Here is a 16,551-nt window from a genome sequence, read left to right as displayed (position 1 = left end):
GGGGGATACGCAGACTCAACAAGACCAGGCGATGCTTTCGGAACAGGGGGCAGAGTAGCCCATGGAGATTTGGCGGGCGCTGGTGGCGCGGGGGGGTTTGGCAACCAGAACTGGCTTTTCCTGAGCAGCACTCTTGAGAACCAGCCCTTTCCCAGATGGAAGCCCTCCTGATTTTGGCAATGGTGTAACATTTGCCACGCCTGGCGGTGCCGGAGAGGATGGCTTGTCCTGGACAGAAGGCTTGACCTCATCAGGTGCACGCTCTGGTGCCTGAATCGGAACCTCGTCAGGATGGGGAAGAGTTGTTTTGGTACCGTCTCCCCAAGTTATCGCTTCGGGTTCCCAGTCATCGTCGTCATCGTCAATGTCTGCCCACTTATTTTGGCCCTGTGTATCGTCTTCATTTAGGCGACTAGCCATGTGAATTCCATACTTCTTGAGCTCTTCATCCGTCAACTTTTTCGGTTCTGGGACAGGTGTAGCTAGAAAGGAAAAGACAAAAAAAGTAAGCATATGTTGAACCAGTGAATCAGCCCCAAAAAAGGAATCTTGCTCTCATGTCGGGTGACCTACGCCTGTTCTTATTCCACACAACACTTGGGTCAGGTGCAGCCGCCGGCTTTCCGCCGTTCGCCAGTGACGAGAACCTTGGAGTCGAGCTCCCCGTACCACTACCCGATTTTGCAACTAAACGTGGTCGTGATATGGACAAGGTGGCGGAGCCAGTCGGCGGGGTACTAGAGCCTGCGGCTGGCTTGTCGCTGGTCTTGGATGAGACATTTGGATTCGCTTTGGAGGCGAGGAAGGTCTTGTTGACAGAAACAGCTTTGAATGTCGCAGGTTTTTTCGTGGAGGCCCCAGCGCGGACCTGGCCCTTGTCCCCGTCCTTTGCGCGCGATGCCTCAGTATCTGATCCCCCGCTCACACTAACGTCGGCAGAATTGATCTGGTCTTCGACACTCGTAATTCGCTTGTTTGCGATGTCTTCAGGGAGGGGGAGCCTCCGTTTACAGCTGGCGGTACCAGTTCGCCATGTTGAGAGTCGGTGGCCTGCGACTCAAGGAACGCAATGTTAGCATATTTCGAGAGCATGGTGCCGTTACACCTAGAAGAACCAAAAAGGCAAGGCCTGCGCCAACGTCACCACAAAGATGACTTTTGGTCTCCCGATTGGCAAGCAAAAAAGAAGAAGAAAAAGGCGCCTCACAGGTTGTGGTTCAGTCGAGGCAAACACATCAGCTGAATTGTCGGTGGAGGGCTCAGCGGCCATCATCCGTCGTTGTGGCAGGTGTGCGCCAGTTGGAGCCGTAAAGAAGCGAACTCTCTCTCTGTCTAGGGCCCAGAATCAAGTCGCTGCTCCAGATATTCGACTTAATAAAAGAGCCTTGTTGTGTGCTCGTCGGTCTTGAACAACGCACACGACAGGCAAGGCCGCAACGCGATATCGGCAAAGGGAGGTAGAGGAGGAGGAGAAGAGAGGAGGAGGGGGGGTTGCGGAATCGCGAACGAAGCTGGCAGTAGCGATGGGCGGACAGTGGTGGCGGTGACAAGTACAGCGGAGGTTTCGGGGTCAAATCCTCTCTTCCTGGGCCTCGCAATGAGGTTCGGTGTTGCTTGGAAGGAGTCGTCAGAGCAGTGACCGGTGTTGAGAACTCGGCTGCGATGTGTCTGGAATAGCGATGGTGAGGTGGAAGGCGACCTGATTTTGAAGCTGCAGGAGCCTGTTATGGCCTAGCGCTGAGTGGGAAAGTTGGCCTGGGTCGAGGGTCCGTGCGCCGCTGTTCACAGCGCTGTTCCGCCCAAAGAGGCGTAGCATGGCAAGTTATTTAGGTGCAGAGACGCCTATTCAAGATCTAAAGTGCCCCATACGGGTGCTGTTTTAGGAGGGTTTGCAGCCGCTACACAGTGGCCTTTGACTTTTGCACGTCAGCCCCAAAGTCTACTATTATTATTCGTTGTGATGTTTAAATGGAAGTTAAAGGCCTCTCTTCGGGGTACTAGGAGCGATCCATCATAAACGGCCTTAAATTAAAGAGACTTCATTGTATGAAACGCACGAATGTTTATACGTTGGCCTTTTCTCTGTGCGGCTGTCAGTCAGGCGGCCAGTCAGCATCAGCAGATCCTCTTTGCAGTGACTCATGCATACCATGCCTTCTATATTCTAGGTGTGTCCGCCAGCTGACTCTGATGATATATTATCAGTCATATGTTCTAGTGCCTTGGCATCCTGTGAGGGCATTCAGTGGTGTTTTGATGCAAGAAGACCTCTCGTTATATCAAACTATTGTCTATACCATTATTCTCATTCAAACTCGCCAATGCGCCTTGAAACTTTATGGTCGACGGTGTGAAAGAATAGGCGGGGAAAAGAGAGTAACAACGCAAACAAGTCAACCAAGATTTGTGCATCACTTTAGTTTTGTCGGACGAGAAGCAGGTATTCAATGCGTGTCTGATAGTACATAAAGGGAGCCCAAGTGTGTCTATGACAACACCGTTCTAAAGTCTATTTACATAGCCGCTCATCGTTTTATTGTCGAGAGAGAGGCTTCAACAAACCATCCGTAGTACTTTAGTGCGCATTGTTCTTGTGGTGGCCTAGATACATATCAAACAGCGTTAGCAATGAATGTCACTGAAAATCAACGGCCTCCATATACGTACGCAGGTGGAAGTAGTAGTTCTGGGCGTAGCCAATGCCGATGAGGAAAAGCAGGGCGTGCACGATAGCTGAAGGTCCGAAGCAAGTTAGCCAATGTAGTATTTCGAATCCGGGAGCTTTTTGGATTTTGGTTATATCATACGTGTAGCAGATGGGTTCTTGCCAAAGTACTTGGCCTGGTAGCGGCCCAGAAGACCCTTGCCCTTGATCTCGGGAGCGGCACCCCGGGGAAGCTTCTCGTAGAAGCTCACGACACGCTGCATGCGCAGAGCATCGGGAGCAGCACCAATTGCCTAGCATCAAGCATCGTTCGTTAGCTAAATGTTTTATTCATTGTCCCGCACTTCGGTCGATTCATCAATTCGCATTTCTTCGTCGCACAGCAGCTCGCTCCTCTGCGTCGTCACTCGGCTGTTTTGAAGCGTATCGGCATGCGTAATTGATTAAAAGATTCCCTCCTCCTCCTCCTTTCCCTCCTCCTTCTTCTTCATCAATCATCGCATGTTTTGTTCATACCTTAGGGGAGGCAATCTAATCACAGCATATTAGCATTATGGCGCAGGCAATTTCGGATGCCGCTTGGGAAGAGTCTCACCTTGGGAGGGATGAGCGTAGAAAGCGCTCGGCGGGTGACGTAGCTCATGATGTCGGGTTATGAGGAAAGACGCTCTGAAATATGGCGAAAAGCTACGTCTGGAGGCGCTCAATGGCGAAAGGTCGTCGATAAATCGCTGGATTTGATCCAGCCAAGAGGTTCTTGCCGAAAAGCACTCGTCTCGGTAAAATATCGCTCCGCATCAGCCAATCAGCGCCCCCCATTTTTGTCCAAGCCCACCTTGAACAATCGCCGCAAACCACCGTCATGACCATCGCGGACAAGACCATTTCAATCAATTGAGAGGCACGTTCCCTTTGCCATGGCGTCCCTCAGAACACAGTCGGCTGCTCGCCTGGTGCGCAACGCCATGCGCCCACGCATTGCGCTGGCGTCTATCCCCCGCCGTTTCGAAAGCTCTGCAGCAAAGCCCGCCGACGTCGTCCCTGCGATGCCAAGTGCTAACCAGCCCGATTACGACGTTCCCCTCGACAAAGCAACTTCGTACGATAGCTACCTTTCGTCTCATTGCGATAAACTTGGTTGCTAACAATGTGTAGCACATATACTCCGGTCCCCAAGCGCGTGCAGGACGGCACTGAGGACGTTCTTCCTGCCGCTACCGTTTCTGGCGCCCCTATGGAGCTCCAAGGAAGGACAGTTCGGTTAGTTTGATATCTTGTCTTGACAGTTTGAAAATTCTTAAAGATTGCCGACTCTAATTCTCGATGCAGAATCTACCAGGAGGCCAAGCCAGCCACACAATCTGGAGACCACAGGGGTGATCGCTGGCGAATGGATTGGGATATTCTGCCCAAGGGACACCGTTGGGAAAACCCGTTGATGGGATGGCAGTCTTCGGGAGATTTCATGCAGGGAACCAACATCAACTTCAAATCCAAGGAAGATGCCATTCATTTTGCTGAGAAGCAGGGCTACGAATACTTCGTCCAGGAGCCAAACTCTCGAAAGATCACACCCAAAGCCTACGCAAACAACTTCCTATACTCACCAAAGAAGTTGAAGCACATTCGAACAAAATAGAGCAGCTACTAAGCTTGGCTCCATACATATATACTTATTAGATAAAGAAATCATTTTGTCAAAATTTCCATTAACGCGGTCACGCATTAAAAGAAAAACGATAAAGTGAGAGTGAGAAGGTACATATTGAGCCTCTCCGTTTTCTGCAAGCAGAAGTGTCTCGTTATAAACTTCATAGCATGAATAGCCGACCAATGTGGCCTACCCTCTACTAGTAGCAGTATCTCTATTACGGCATGCACACTGAGCATTTAGTTCACAAAGGACACACCCCGAGACTGCTCTTCCAGTCTCAAATTATTCAAGCAGAATCATATCATAGCATTACTCGTCATTATATAATTATAACCCGCACAAATCAAAGGACGCGCCAAATTTATGGACGAAATTCAATTGTTCAAGTCGTCATCATGGATTCATGTCCATTTTCAGAACCGGATCCTCGCCATGTTTGGCTTTGGGACTCATCACCTCCCAATCCAAGATCGAGACGTTCTGGGAGGCCGTTTCCCTTCTCTCTCGCCGCACCCTCTGCCCAAGCTCGCATTTTCACGAGCTGGCGGATGGCGGCCTCTCGTCTAGTTGATTGCCTTTCCAAGATAGCCCTATTTACTCTGTCCGCAGCATCACGACGTAGGCTAGGGTCGAGAAGAGCAGCGAGTTGCGGCTCCAAGGAGTCTGGATTAAATAATAGCAGAGCCATTGTTGTTTCCAGATCTTCTAGAAAGGCAGGGTTGGTGGAAGCAGGCGGTCCCAATTGTTCCGTGGCAAACTTCAGAGCAGGGCCAATATCCCCTCCGGACGCATTGCTAACCCGGATTAACTCGACAAGCTGGAGCCGCAGAAGAGAAAAACGCAAGGCCTTGTCTTTATCCAAGATCTAAGTCGCCTGTTAGAAACTTTGCAGACAACGAAAATAAAAGAGTACAAAATGTAATGTTGCATATAGTAGAGGATCATAAAGGAAGTGGTGTTTCTCATCACAGGCCGGAAAACCAGCCATATGCGTGGTGCATGTAAAAACTCGTGTTCTAATCATAAAGGGCAAAGAAGAAATTGAAAATGTGAGAACAATGGTGCACATACCTCAGGATCAAGCTCATTCAACGTCTCGATAGCAGTCTGAATGTTTCCACTATGGATGCAGTTCTGAATCTGCTGCCGTGCTCGGATAGCCGAGGTATCCTGCTGCGGCTGCAATTTTGCCTCTTTCGAGAATCTTGCGGCCGCGTTTGGGTAGCCCTCCATGGTCAAATAGTCCAAAATCAAGGCATTAATATCGCTACAGGCTAGTTAATAACTCGTCCTGGTCGTGGTGTGAAGGATAATCAATAGAATGAGGGCGTTTGAAATGTCAGGAAAGAAGAAGATTATATCGGTTTTCCGCAGAGATGTCTCGGAGAGATTCCCATTGATAGTATGTTCATCATGTAAAGTCTTGTTCGGGGGGGTGTAGCAAGGAAGCAAGGTTGGGGGCTGAATCTTACTTTTTGGGAGACTTGACCCCCTCGACACGCCTCTCAAAGGCATGCTTAGCCGGAGTAGCTGTAGAAGCCGACGACATCTGCACAGAGAGTCAGGACATGTAGCGCGGGGGTGCAAGGTCCAGAGCCGTCACGGCATCGTACCATGAATCTGATCAGTCCTCCCGCGGGAAGACGGCAGCAGGTCTAGTTACGGTACGACAGCAGCGGTTATGCGAGAATAAAGAGGCTCATGGCGTGCGCGGCAGCCAAAAAGGAAGCCGAGGATGCCAACGTTTCAGCGCATTGGCAAGCCGAGTCGTGGAACCGCAGGCTCGCGAACAGGGCGAATGTGGCGCCTAGTGCTGAGAGCGAGGGAAAAGTTTGGTTTGTGGAAGGATAACGATTTCTGCAGAGACCGGAGGAGCAGAGAAGGCCCTTTTTGGAGGTGGCCCGGCCTCCATGTACAGTCATCCAAGCGGACCAATGGACGGCGCGAACGCCTAGAGCAGACTCCACAGTAGCTTCTTGCGGCTGCGTTTGCCCTTTCCAGCGGGGTCCTTGACCACTAATTCGCTGGGATAGAGCCCTGAGATTGTGTTATCATGATCGTGATAGCGAGCTGGAGAGCAAAATTGAATGGAAGGTAGAGAAAAATTTTCTCTTTCTTCGGAAGGGTAAAAAAAAAGATTAAGTAATGGGTACCTATGAAATGCAGCAGCAGCAAGTCTCTAGCAGCATCACCAGCCTATAATATTTAGACTACCTATCTACAAGCATGTATGTAGCCAAAGATCCGGAAAGACAACCCCCCCTTGCATACAAGTAAGCTTTTTTCCACGTCTCTCTGTCGAAATGTCTGTCGTAGTCCCCTGTCGTAAAGCAGTCAGATATCATCATCGGCGGGCTGCAGAATGCAAACTAATGTACTCCGTATCCAAACGCCAACGTACTCTGCATGTGGGTGGCTTTTGGGTGCCTATCGACACGACACGTTGGAGTAGGCCCTTTTCTTCCCATTTGGTCGCCACAAGATAGAGTACAGACCTAGTAGCAGCTTCAGCCAACTGGAGAAGGCAGTGGGAGCACGAGACAAGGTTGCCTGATCGAAACTCAACTACTACCGTCTAATTGCACCTCAACCCGAGGCTTAATCTGGACGCCAAACCGCCGCATCTCAAGGCTTCCTCCGCCTCGCGCCGCCCGCCGCCCAGACGCGGCCAACGCAACCATGTGAACGTTTTGCTAGCCACCGGCACATGCCTGCTTGGGCACTCGTGCCTCTCCAAGCCCTACCAGGCCTATCAGCGCGCGGCTTAAGCTTCGCTTGGATGGGGCTATCCGCGCCGACTCGCTAGCGGATGGCCAGCTGTAGAGGCGGCCATCTCCGTCCAGCGCCCTCGAAGCCTCGATTTCGGTGGGTTGGCAGGTCGATAAGCCACGGCCGATAAGATTTTATGCTGCACCCTGACCGTCAATCTACATCAGTGCTCTGTTCCCTGTTCCGCCTTCTGCTCATCGATCAACACTCGTTTCGCTCCTCATTCCCTCCAGCCATTCTCTCTCTTCATTCTCTTCCCGCCTCCTCTCTGTTCTTTCAACTCCTCGCGCCGTGGCAACGTCCTCTGGCCCTGTGCCGGCAAAAACTCACCTTTGGCGACTACCGAGTGGGGATCACGCGAGCCGTTTCCCACTTCATCTGCTACTCCGTACCCTAACATAAAAAGCGTAATCCTGTGCTTGTTCTTGCTCGTAACGACGGCCTGCCGGTGATCCAACCAACCCACGGCTCGGGCCAGCACTTGTCCTGGCGGTAGAAATGTCGCAGCTCGAGAGCCATGTCACGGTTCAGAAGCGTGCTTACTACTCCCCGCCGTGGGCAGACGTGAGCATCATTGCCGTTGCGGGCAGCTCAGGCTCCGGCAAGTCGACGCTATCCCAGACGATAGTGAAGAAGCTCAACCTGCCGTGGGTCGTCATTCTCTCCATGGCATGAACACCCCAGGAAACGCAGCCAGACTTGAACACGGCAACTAATGGTGAAACTAGGACTCATACTATAAGTCTTTGACCCCTGCCCAATCCAAGCTGGCATTTGCCAATGCGTACGATTTCGACTCTCCGGAGGTATGGCGCCTGACCTTGATGTGTTTTTTTCTTCTGGTTTCTATAGTATCATGTCTCTCACGATCGGACGCTTAAATTTTGCTTTTTTGTAGGCCATTGACTTTGACGCTCTCATCAACTCTCTACGGGACTTGAAGGCTGGGTAACCATAATCTGCGGTAAATGGAGCAAGTTTTGAACGTCCTTGTTAACTCAATCCTCCAGAAAGCGAGCAGAGATTCCTGTGTACTCCTTCGCCAAGCATGCACGACTGGAGAACACCACATCTATTTATTCCCCACACGTACTTGTCTTGGAAGGCATTTTCGCCCTCTACGACCCACGAGTTCGTGAGCTATGTGATATGGCAGTATGCTTGATTACAAATGACGCTGTTGGATAAGTTCTGACATGCACTTAGATATACTGCGAAGCTGATGCAGACACCTGCTTGTCGCGGAGAAGTAAGGCATTTCATTCTCTGCTGCAGTGCTATCAAGCGAGGACGCAAATGCTCACTACTGCCCTGCTAGTTGTCCGAGACGTTCGTGAACGTGGCCGAGATGTTGAAGGCTGTATAAAACAGTGGTTCGCTTTCGTGAAGCCGAATTTTGAAAAGGTAAGATTTCTCAACGGAGCTGTGCTTTGATGTGGCTCATCTCACATGAATCAGTACGTCGAGCCACAACGTAAGGTGGCCGATTTAATTGTACCACGAGGAATCGAGAACCAAGTTGCATTGGGTAAGTCAAACCTCGATGTTTCTTTTTTTTTCTCTCCCAAAAAAGTTGCTGAGTAATGTAAAGATATGATGGTTCAATTCATCGAAAAGAAGCTCTTTATAAAGTCAACACACCATCGAGAGGCTCTGGCCAGGCTCGAGGTCAGAGATAGAGACGAGCCCCTCTCCGACCGCGTCGTTGTAATGAGCGAAGCACCTCAAATCAAATTCATGAACACCATTCTCCAAGACATAGACACTACCGCTGAGGACTTTATCTTTTATTTCGATCGACTCGCCGCTTTAATCATCGAACAGTAGGTCCACTATGAACTCAAACGGGCATACATACTTACTCTGATATAGGGCTCTGAATAACGTCCAGTTCGAGGAAACGACAATTGAGACGCCGCCGGGTTACAAGTACAACGGCCTGCGGCCCAAGGGAGAAGTCAGCGCTGTAATTGTGCTCCGAGGAGGATCAGCCTTTGAACCGGCGCTCAGAAAGACCATCCCGGATTGCAGAACGGGACGGCTCCTGATCCAGTCCAGTTATTCGACTGGCGAACCAGAACTTCATTATCTGCGTCTCCCGGAAGATATCCACGAGCATGAAAGTGTGTTGCTGCTCGACACGCAGATGGCTAGTGGAGGAGCAGCTCTCATGGCTGTTCAGGTCCTAGTCGACCACGGCGTCGCTTTGGAGCGTATCGTCCTGGCAACTTATTCCGCTGGAAAAGTTGGCTTGCATAGGTTGATGACGGTATTCCCAGAGATTACGGCCGTGGTGTGCAATCTCCTACCCCATCAAGAGCAGCGGTGGGTTGAAAAGAGATATTTCCGTTGTTAAGCGACCTGCATATCCTAAAGAAAGAAGAAGAAAAAAAATATCTATATTCTACTCGCATGATAGACGACGAGATTGATGGTTCTCTTTGGACCTTGCGAGACAACAGGTGCTAGCCGCCGGCGACGACAGCTGTTTGACGGCTCTGATGATGACATGATTGCACATGTTCTTGGATTTCGGATGATTGAATGAATGCTTGCAACTGATACAAATATGGTGATCTTAAACAAGAGTGGGTGGTTGCGGGCGCTTTATATTGCAAAGTATCATTACACGGATACTTGCATGCCCAGGACTATGAGAAGAATTCATCGTAATTCATCCTCATTTTTCTTTTCCAGCTACAGTAATTCAGCTGTCGGAGGAGATGCTGGGTTACTAGTCCGTGTCGGCGGCCGTGATATCGCCGCGAGGCCGAAGCTCAACAGCCGACTTCCGGCATTCCGGCCTCACAACGCGCACGGCGACGGCGACGGCTGGCTGCAGGCTCTATTTTCTATTTTCCCTTCTGTCTCGTTTTTTTCCTTTCTATATCGAGGCCCTATTCTAAATTTGTCTTCATTCGGGCACCTCGATGCACATATTTGGCTTTCAATGTTTCTACCCTAATAATCAGCAGCATACAGACAGAGCACGCACGTAATAATAATTGATAGCAAGTTGCCATGGTTGCATCCCAGCTGCCTGAGACTTCTGCCTCCACTCCAGGCCTACATCACTTCACTGCGTCACAAAATCTGCATTTCCACGGGATAAAGCATCATCGCCCAGACAGGCGAGGTTGCATCGGCGGATCGCTCCAGCGATCGCATATCGGCGTTCCTGGGTCGCTAAAGAAGCGCTAAAGAGCTACGCACTCTGAATCTTTAGTGGGGGCGTAGCCCAATCTTGCGGCCTATGACGACATGAGCCTCGCCGGCATATCCAGAGTAGCGCGGTCCAGTCAAAGGGCCGAGCTATATCAATCGCAAAAGGCGCGCATTGCGTGTTGCGTAGAGGAGGACGTCTTTAGTCAAATCTCGCATAATCACATTTCATTGCTATAGACGAGCAACGGGCAGCTTTTGTGTACTAACCGATAGAGCATCGAGGCATTGGCTGTTTGCCTGAAACATCTTGAAGCTACTGCTCCGTTCGTTTTCGAGCTCCCGCAAAACGACCAATTGGCGCGAGGGGCTCTTGGGCTTTCATGGTGAACGACTCGTATCGGCCCAATTGACCTGCTGTCAACGATGCCGGTGACCTCAGCAAAGGCGCTGGGATCCCTCCGCCTGGCAGCGAGTGGCGTCACCAGGCAGCGCCTCATTCTCTCCAACAGCCCGCGCACCGCCGCCACCACAGCGAGATGTACACAGCTGCGAAGCTTCACCAAGCTCTGCTCCCGACCTAGAACAGGTGCCCTGGCAGCGAACTCGGCCGAGCGACGCCAACTCCAGTCCCAGCTCCCACATCCCAGCCTCGTGCTCGCTCGCGCGCTATCTGGAAAGCCGCTGCCCCAGCGCAAGTCGTGGCTGCTCAACTTCCTCTACCGAGCTGCTGCGTGGGTTGGCATCTCGAGTGTCGTCCTGGGCGGCGGTATTTTGGGCTTCTTTTTGTACGACGCCAGCACCTACCATGAAAATGTCACGCAGAGCGACATCGACGTATCGCAGCTTGCGCTTCATCCACGCCGCGGCGGCCCCAAGAATCTACCAATCGCCGAGGCATTTATCGACGACGATGTGAGCAAGAGCAAGCCAAGGCTGGTTATCCTGGGTGGTGGATGGGGCGGCGTGGCACTCCTCAAAGAACTGAATCCAGACGACTACAATGTCACCGTCATCTCCCCCGCAAATTACTTTCTCTTTACCCCGATGCTGCCATCCGCTACTGTGGGAACCCTAGAACTACGTTCCCTAGTTGAGCCAATTCGACGAATCTTGAGTCGTGTGCACGGCCACTTTATACGAGCTAAAGCAGAAGACGTCGAGTTCTCGGAGAAGCTGGTCGAGGTCTCCCAGCTGGATCACACGGGCAAGGAGGTCCGCTTCTACGTCCCCTATGATAAACTGGTCGTGGCTGTTGGCTCTTCAACAAACCCTCACGGTGTCAAGGGCCTGGAGAATGCCTTTTTCCTCAAAGATATCAACGATGCGCGGATGATCCGGAACAAGGTCATTCAAAACCTTGAGCTTGCTTGTCTACCTACTACCACAGACGACGAGCGCAAGCGGCTTCTTTCCTTTGTCGTTAGTGGTGGTGGACCGACTGGCGTCGAGTTTGCTGCAGAGCTCTTTGATCTCCTGAACGAGGACTTGACTCGACACTTCCCCCGTCTACTACGAAATGAGATATCCGTCCACATCATTCAGAGCCGAGGCCATATTCTCAACACTTATGACGAAACGGTTTCTAAATATGCAGAGGAGCGGTTCAACCGTGACCAGATTGAGGTGCTCACCAATTCGCGGGTAAAGGAAGTTCAGCCGGACAAGATTATCTTTAGCCAGAAGCAAGAGGACGGATCTGTTTTAACCAAAGAACTTCCAATCGGCTTCTGTCTGTGGTCTACCGGTGTCTCTCCAACCAGCCTTTCTCAGAAATTGGCAAAGAAGCTCGGTGATGTTCAGACAAACCGACATGCGCTGGAAACAGATACCCACCTTCGCTTAAATGGCGCTCCTTTGGGCGATGTTTATGCCATTGGCGATTGTTCCACCGTCCAGAACAACGTGGCCGAGAGCATCGTTACCTTCCTCCGAAACCTCGCGTGGAAGCGTGGAATCGAACCCGAAAAGCTCCAGCTCCATTTCTCGGACTGGCGCACAGTTGCGCAGGACGTCAAGAAGCGATTTCCGCAGGCGGTCAATCACCTCAAGCGTCTCGATAAGCTCTTTTTCGAATTCGACAAGGACCAGTCCGGGACTCTCGACTTTGGCGAGCTGCGAGAGTTACTTAATCAGATCGACAGCAAGCTGACATCGCTCCCCGCCACGGCTCAGCGTGCCCACCAGCAGGGAAGTTACCTGGCCCACAAGTTCAACAAGATGGCGAGGATCTCGGATGCAATGCTGGCAAACGATATCCGGGATGGTGATTTGGATGCTGCCATCTACAAGGCGTTCGAATACCGCCACCTGGGTAGCTTGGCATATATTGGAAACTCCGCTGTGTTTGACCTGGGTGATGGCTGGAGCATGGCTGGTGGACTCTGGGCTGTTTATGCCTGGAGATCAGTTTACTTTGCGCAGAGTGTGAGCTTCCGAACAAGAAGCTTGATGGCGATGGATTGGATGAAGCGAGGACTCTTTGGTAGAGGTACGTGTCACGGTCTTTTACTTGCGCCGATTTCGATTATTTGACTGAAATGCTGACGAAAATGAATTTTAGATCTTGTGGCTTTTTAAGAGGTATATTCCCTTAAACTGTGCGCTTCTCAACAGCCAAGTTGATAAACAAACGTTAGACGAAAGTGTTGGCCAGATTTAGAATCTATAAAATTGGTTTTAAATAGAGGCGCCGAGAACGCAAAAACTGCTTGCTACGTATATAATATATATTTAGTCCATCCTGTGTACATTGTTCTCGTTTAATCAGTGGCTTTGAGAGCATTTCTTCGCGAATAAAAAATAAAAACTTTTCAATTATGCAAGGAATATATATAAACGCCATGATCTGAAGTCTTTTTATAAAAGGGCAAAGCAAAATCTCAAAAGGAAGATACAGAGAGAAGTCATTAGTTCTAATCTATATAACAAAGTCTTTGTGCGTCCACTTCTCTGTGACCTTCTTCCTGGCCTGCTTCTTGAAGGGAATGTGTCTTCGGCTCTCCACCTTTCCTCTGAGCAGCATGCTTCTGTATCGGTCCTTGAGTAGGTTGCCCTCCGGCTTGAGCAGTCGCAGAGACTCCTGCAGCTCATCTGGCAGAACAAGCTCCAGATCCTTCTCCGGGAGCTTGTACTTGCCAATCCGCTTCCGTCGCAGCTTTTCCTCTCCAATCTCGCTGTCGGCGTCTGACTCGTCTTCAGCGGCCTGAGCCAGGATGAGGGCCTTTTGCTTCTCTTTATCCTCAACCTCTGCGGCGATTTCCTTGATGCGCTGCTCCTGCGCCCGGCGAGACTTCATTTCGGACTTGTGCTTCGCCAGCTGCTCCTCTTCCCTTCTGCGCTTGATGCGATTCCGCTGAGCCTGAGTCTTGCGCTTGGGCTGCTTCGCGCTGGGCCTTTCGTCCGCGCCGGATTGGAAACCCTCCCACTCGGAGTCTTCTTCCCACTCTGACATGTTGGCTCGCTCCTCGGCGGCATCTGCCTCGGCGGCCGACCTAGCTGCGGCTTCGAGCTTCGCAGCCTCGGCAGCCTCTGCTTCGAGGCGCTTCTGCTCGGCCTCGATGGCCTTGGTGCTCTCCTCTGCGAGTCGCTTCTCGTATTCGGGGAAAGACGGGTTGTAGCTGTATCCGCCTGTAGGCTTTGGCACCGCGGGAAGTTGTTTTCCATTGGAGAGGAGCGAAAGAGGCTGCTGCTTCATAGACTTGGGGACCTTGGCCTCGGCCTTTTCAGGCAAAAAGTCGGTAGGATCCTGCGTCGCCGGCTCAGCGGGGGCATCCCACAGATCAAAGGTGGCGTCTTTGACAGCCACGGTATTCTCGTGATGTCCGTCGGCAACTCTTCTCAGGCGAGCCAATTCCTTGTGGGAAACCCAATCCGTGCGCTGGCGCTTGGCTGCGATGACTCCGTCGGTGCTCTTGTCGCTGGGACGCTTTCGCATGGGGACTGCCGGCACGGCCGAGCGCTTGTTGATGATCTCGTCGGCCTTGAGACCCTTCTTGACGTGCTTGGGGAATTTCTGGGGAATCTTGGAGTCGCCTGCTACGTCGAGGACGAAGAGATCTTCGGATGCCTTTTCTCGAATGACACCACTGCAGAATTTTGTCAGCATATTTCCCCCTTCATTTATTGATAAACAGCGCCGTACCCTCGAATAATTTCATCATTCAGCTCTCGAAGACCGTCCTCGACCTCTGTAACGTCCACGTTCTTCCTCCATGCCTTCTTTCCTTTCCTGGATGGCTGGCTGAATTGCTTGGGGGCTTCGCCAGAGCCAGCCGTAGCTGAGCGAAGAACCGGCATTGTTATTTTTGGAGATTCTTTTGAATTTGATCGTATTGAGATGGGAAAATTTGCGATGGAATATTTGAAAATAATGCCCAGCTGTGGCAATACCAGGTCGCAGTCGCAAATTTACCGTGTGGAGGACATTGGCTGGGCGATTCTGTCTTATCAGCAACTTTTCTCGAGATTTTTTAGCGGGTCCCCCACCAGCATCCAGCAAATTAACGGTTACAGGCACTGGAGGCAGCGTTTATCGCGCAACGACGGGCTAGTCCCCATCTGGCCGCGTAAAGAACGGTTGGTTGGGTAGCGGGGCACGGCATGCGGAGGGGCCCGTTTTCTGAGCTGTCCACGGTCCAAAGGTGGCTCGGGGTCCTAATTCTTGCCTGTGCTGCTATTTATTGACCCGAAGCCTAGTGGCGGCCATTATCAACTGTCACCACCTCCTTTCGGGGCTGCCTACTTAAGTATTCCAAACCGTTGGACAGGCTGCGACAAAGAACAGCATCAGAGACCAAACCCGTGCACTGCGAGAATCCACCACCAAACAATTGGAAGCGTTGCCTCTGTCCACCAGAAAGCAGCCCAACCACAGTCTCTCTGGCACCCCTCGGAATATCCAAAACCAGCATCACAAACCACCACACGAAGCAGCCATGGCGCAGGCGGGATCATACAACAACCCCTTGAAGAAATTCAAGTGCGTCGTCATCTTCTGCCCATTTCTTCATCTATATCCAAGGTAGTAATGCTAATCCGGTCTTGTCCAGGCTGGTCTTCTTGGGAGAACAAAGCGGTATGTGTCCATTGCCCGGCTCCACCTATCTGGCGATTTTGTGACTGACCGATTCTACGGCGCAGTTGGCAAGACGTCTCTGATCACTCGCTTCATGTACGACTCGTTCGATAATATGTATCAAGCAACAATTGGTATCGACTTTCTATCAAAGGTACGGAGTTTTAAAAAAAAAAAATCAGTTCATCCGCATCATCTGTCGGCACCCGAGCCTAATGCCTAGTTATAGACCATGTATCTCGAAGACCGGACGGTACGACTACAGCTGTGGGATACCGCAGGACAAGAGCGATTCCGAAGTCTGATCCCTTCATACATCCGCGACTCAAGCGTTGCCGTCGTGGTTTACGACATCTCTAGTATGGAATTTCCCCGTCTTCTTTTTTCTCTTTACCGCCAAAATCCCCCTCCTCCTCCACTCACCCCTCCAAACTCGCGGTGAAGCCCCACCATATCTTCCTTACGGTTGGACTAACAACGCATACCACTACGTAGACGCAAAGTCATTCCAAAACACCAAGAAATGGATCGACGATGTCCGGGCTGAGAGAGGAAACGATGTGATTATTGTGCTGGTGGGAAACAAGACGGATCTTAACGACAAGCGAGAGGTCACGACCCAACAAGGAGAGGAGGAGGCCAAGAGGCAAGGCTTAAGGTTTGTTGAAACTAGTGCAAAGCTTGGCCACAACGTACAGAACCTTTTCAAGAGGATAGCGCAAGCCCTGCCTGGTATGGAGGGTTCCGACTCGGCTACTCAGGCCACCAACCAAAGTAAGTTTCTTGTGTCCATCTTTTCCCACGCCTACCCTGTTACAACGGGTGGGCTCTTGGTCTTTTGTATTTGCTGGGACATGTTTCTAACTCTTTTTCCCTCTCGCAGTGATTGATGTGCGGACAAACACACAACAGCCTCAGCAAGAAGGCTGCTCATGCTAAACCAAGATGTCAAGAATTTATGATGGAGTATGAAAGCTTAATAAGATAACCAACCCAGTATCCCCATTTCAGCGTCGCTTCGCAGTCACGATGCATTTATGCCGAGGATAGGATATATAATTCGAATTTGGCGAGTGCATGGGACTTTGTATAATACCTGCAAGGGGGACAACGTGCCCACGATCGTTTATACATATATTAATACTCTTTTTTACTGCTAATCAAGCGCTTCAACTACTACTCAAATCGAGTCCAGATCAATTGCTTCTCGAAGAAGATATTATA

At 51.0% G+C, this 16,551-nt stretch overlaps 8 protein-coding genes across 8 annotated transcripts; 4 read left to right on the top strand and 4 right to left on the bottom strand.

The window, feature by feature from the left end:
* Positions 1-15: 15 nt before the first annotated feature.
* Positions 16-1,816, bottom strand: TrAtP1_005821 (uncharacterized protein; the record flags this gene model as incomplete). The annotated part of the gene is made up of 3 exons (XM_014089032.2): positions 16-482; positions 574-1,050; positions 1,654-1,816. The coding sequence occupies 3 exons, from the start codon at positions 1,814-1,816 to the stop codon at positions 16-18; spliced, it is 1,107 nt and encodes a 368-aa protein (XP_013944507.2).
* Positions 1,817-2,432: 616 nt separating this feature from the next.
* Positions 2,433-3,384, bottom strand: TrAtP1_005820 (uncharacterized protein). Its single transcript, XM_014089033.2, has 5 exons — positions 3,261-3,384; positions 3,182-3,196; positions 2,808-2,958; positions 2,668-2,733; positions 2,433-2,601 (listed from the first exon to the last, which is right to left on the bottom strand). The coding sequence occupies exons 1-5, from the start codon at positions 3,306-3,308 to the stop codon at positions 2,576-2,578; spliced, it is 306 nt and encodes a 101-aa protein (XP_013944508.1). The 5' UTR covers positions 3,309-3,384; the 3' UTR covers positions 2,433-2,575.
* Positions 3,385-3,582: 198 nt separating this feature from the next.
* TrAtP1_005819 (uncharacterized protein) lies at positions 3,583-4,304 on the top strand (the record flags this gene model as incomplete). The annotated part of the gene is made up of 3 exons (XM_014089034.2): positions 3,583-3,764; positions 3,821-3,925; positions 3,995-4,304. The coding sequence occupies 3 exons, from the start codon at positions 3,583-3,585 to the stop codon at positions 4,302-4,304; spliced, it is 597 nt and encodes a 198-aa protein (XP_013944509.1).
* Positions 4,305-4,701: 397 nt separating this feature from the next.
* TrAtP1_005818 (uncharacterized protein) lies at positions 4,702-5,935 on the bottom strand (the record flags this gene model as incomplete). Its single annotated transcript, XM_014089035.2, has 4 exons — positions 4,702-5,184; positions 5,391-5,586; positions 5,792-5,868; positions 5,933-5,935. 4 exons carry the CDS (start codon positions 5,933-5,935, stop codon positions 4,702-4,704), a joined length of 759 nt encoding a protein of 252 aa, XP_013944510.1.
* A 1,651-nt stretch (positions 5,936-7,586) lies between these two features.
* TrAtP1_005817 (uncharacterized protein) lies at positions 7,587-9,444 on the top strand (the record flags this gene model as incomplete). Its single annotated transcript, XM_014089036.2, has 9 exons — positions 7,587-7,757; positions 7,817-7,894; positions 7,987-8,036; positions 8,099-8,243; positions 8,295-8,337; positions 8,407-8,492; positions 8,547-8,616; positions 8,680-8,911; positions 8,961-9,444. 9 exons carry the CDS (start codon positions 7,587-7,589, stop codon positions 9,442-9,444), a joined length of 1,359 nt encoding a protein of 452 aa, XP_013944511.1.
* A 1,232-nt stretch (positions 9,445-10,676) lies between these two features.
* Positions 10,677-12,830, top strand: TrAtP1_005816 (uncharacterized protein; the record flags this gene model as incomplete). Its single annotated transcript, XM_014089037.1, has 2 exons — positions 10,677-12,741; positions 12,814-12,830. The coding sequence occupies 2 exons, from the start codon at positions 10,677-10,679 to the stop codon at positions 12,828-12,830; spliced, it is 2,082 nt and encodes a 693-aa protein (XP_013944512.1).
* Positions 12,831-13,045: 215 nt separating this feature from the next.
* On the bottom strand, positions 13,046-14,665 carry TrAtP1_005815 (uncharacterized protein). Its single transcript, XM_014088991.2, has 2 exons — positions 14,395-14,665; positions 13,046-14,338 (listed from the first exon to the last, which is right to left on the bottom strand). The coding sequence occupies exons 1-2, from the start codon at positions 14,547-14,549 to the stop codon at positions 13,171-13,173; spliced, it is 1,323 nt and encodes a 440-aa protein (XP_013944466.1). The 5' UTR covers positions 14,550-14,665; the 3' UTR covers positions 13,046-13,170.
* A 262-nt stretch (positions 14,666-14,927) lies between these two features.
* Positions 14,928-16,520, top strand: TrAtP1_005814 (uncharacterized protein). Its single transcript, XM_014089038.2, has 6 exons — positions 14,928-15,231; positions 15,302-15,327; positions 15,393-15,481; positions 15,557-15,686; positions 15,823-16,101; positions 16,211-16,520. Exons 1-6 carry the CDS (start codon positions 15,188-15,190, stop codon positions 16,264-16,266), a joined length of 624 nt encoding a protein of 207 aa, XP_013944513.1. The 5' UTR covers positions 14,928-15,187; the 3' UTR covers positions 16,267-16,520.
* Positions 16,521-16,551: the final 31 nt, after the last annotated feature.

The sequence above is a fragment of the Trichoderma atroviride genome, chromosome 3 (genome assembly GCF_020647795.1).
Source record: "Trichoderma atroviride chromosome 3, complete sequence".
NCBI classification, from domain to species: Eukaryota; Fungi; Ascomycota; class Sordariomycetes; order Hypocreales; family Hypocreaceae; genus Trichoderma; species Trichoderma atroviride.
Note: the sequence above shows the minus strand (reverse complement) of the source record. Positions and strands in the feature narration are given on the sequence as shown.

Bases quoted from the DNA above. Each gene is read 5' to 3' on its own strand.
- TrAtP1_005820 (XM_014089033.2), bottom strand. From the start codon at position 3,308: ATGAGCTACGTCACCCGCCGAGCGCTTTCTACGCTCATCCCTCCCAAG. The intron at 2,734-2,807 runs GTATGATATAAC...TCGGACCTTCAG, and splicing joins CAAGAACCCATCTGCTACAC to CTATCGTGCACGCCCTGCTT. The intron at 2,602-2,667 runs GTACGTATATGG...ATATGTATCTAG, and splicing joins GAACTACTACTTCCACCTGC to GCCACCACAAGAACAATGCG.
- TrAtP1_005815 (XM_014088991.2), bottom strand. From the start codon at position 14,549: ATGCCGGTTCTTCGCTCAGCTACGGCTGGCTCTGGCGAAGCCCCCAAG. The intron at 14,339-14,394 runs GTACGGCGCTGT...AAAATTCTGCAG, and splicing joins AATGATGAAATTATTCGAGG to TGGTGTCATTCGAGAAAAGG.
- TrAtP1_005814 (XM_014089038.2), top strand. From the start codon at position 15,188: ATGGCGCAGGCGGGATCATACAACAACCCCTTGAAGAAATTCAA. The intron at 15,482-15,556 runs GTACGGAGTTTT...GCCTAGTTATAG, and splicing joins GTATCGACTTTCTATCAAAG to ACCATGTATCTCGAAGACCG. The intron at 16,102-16,210 runs GTAAGTTTCTTG...TCCCTCTCGCAG, and splicing joins TACTCAGGCCACCAACCAAA to TGATTGATGTGCGGACAAAC.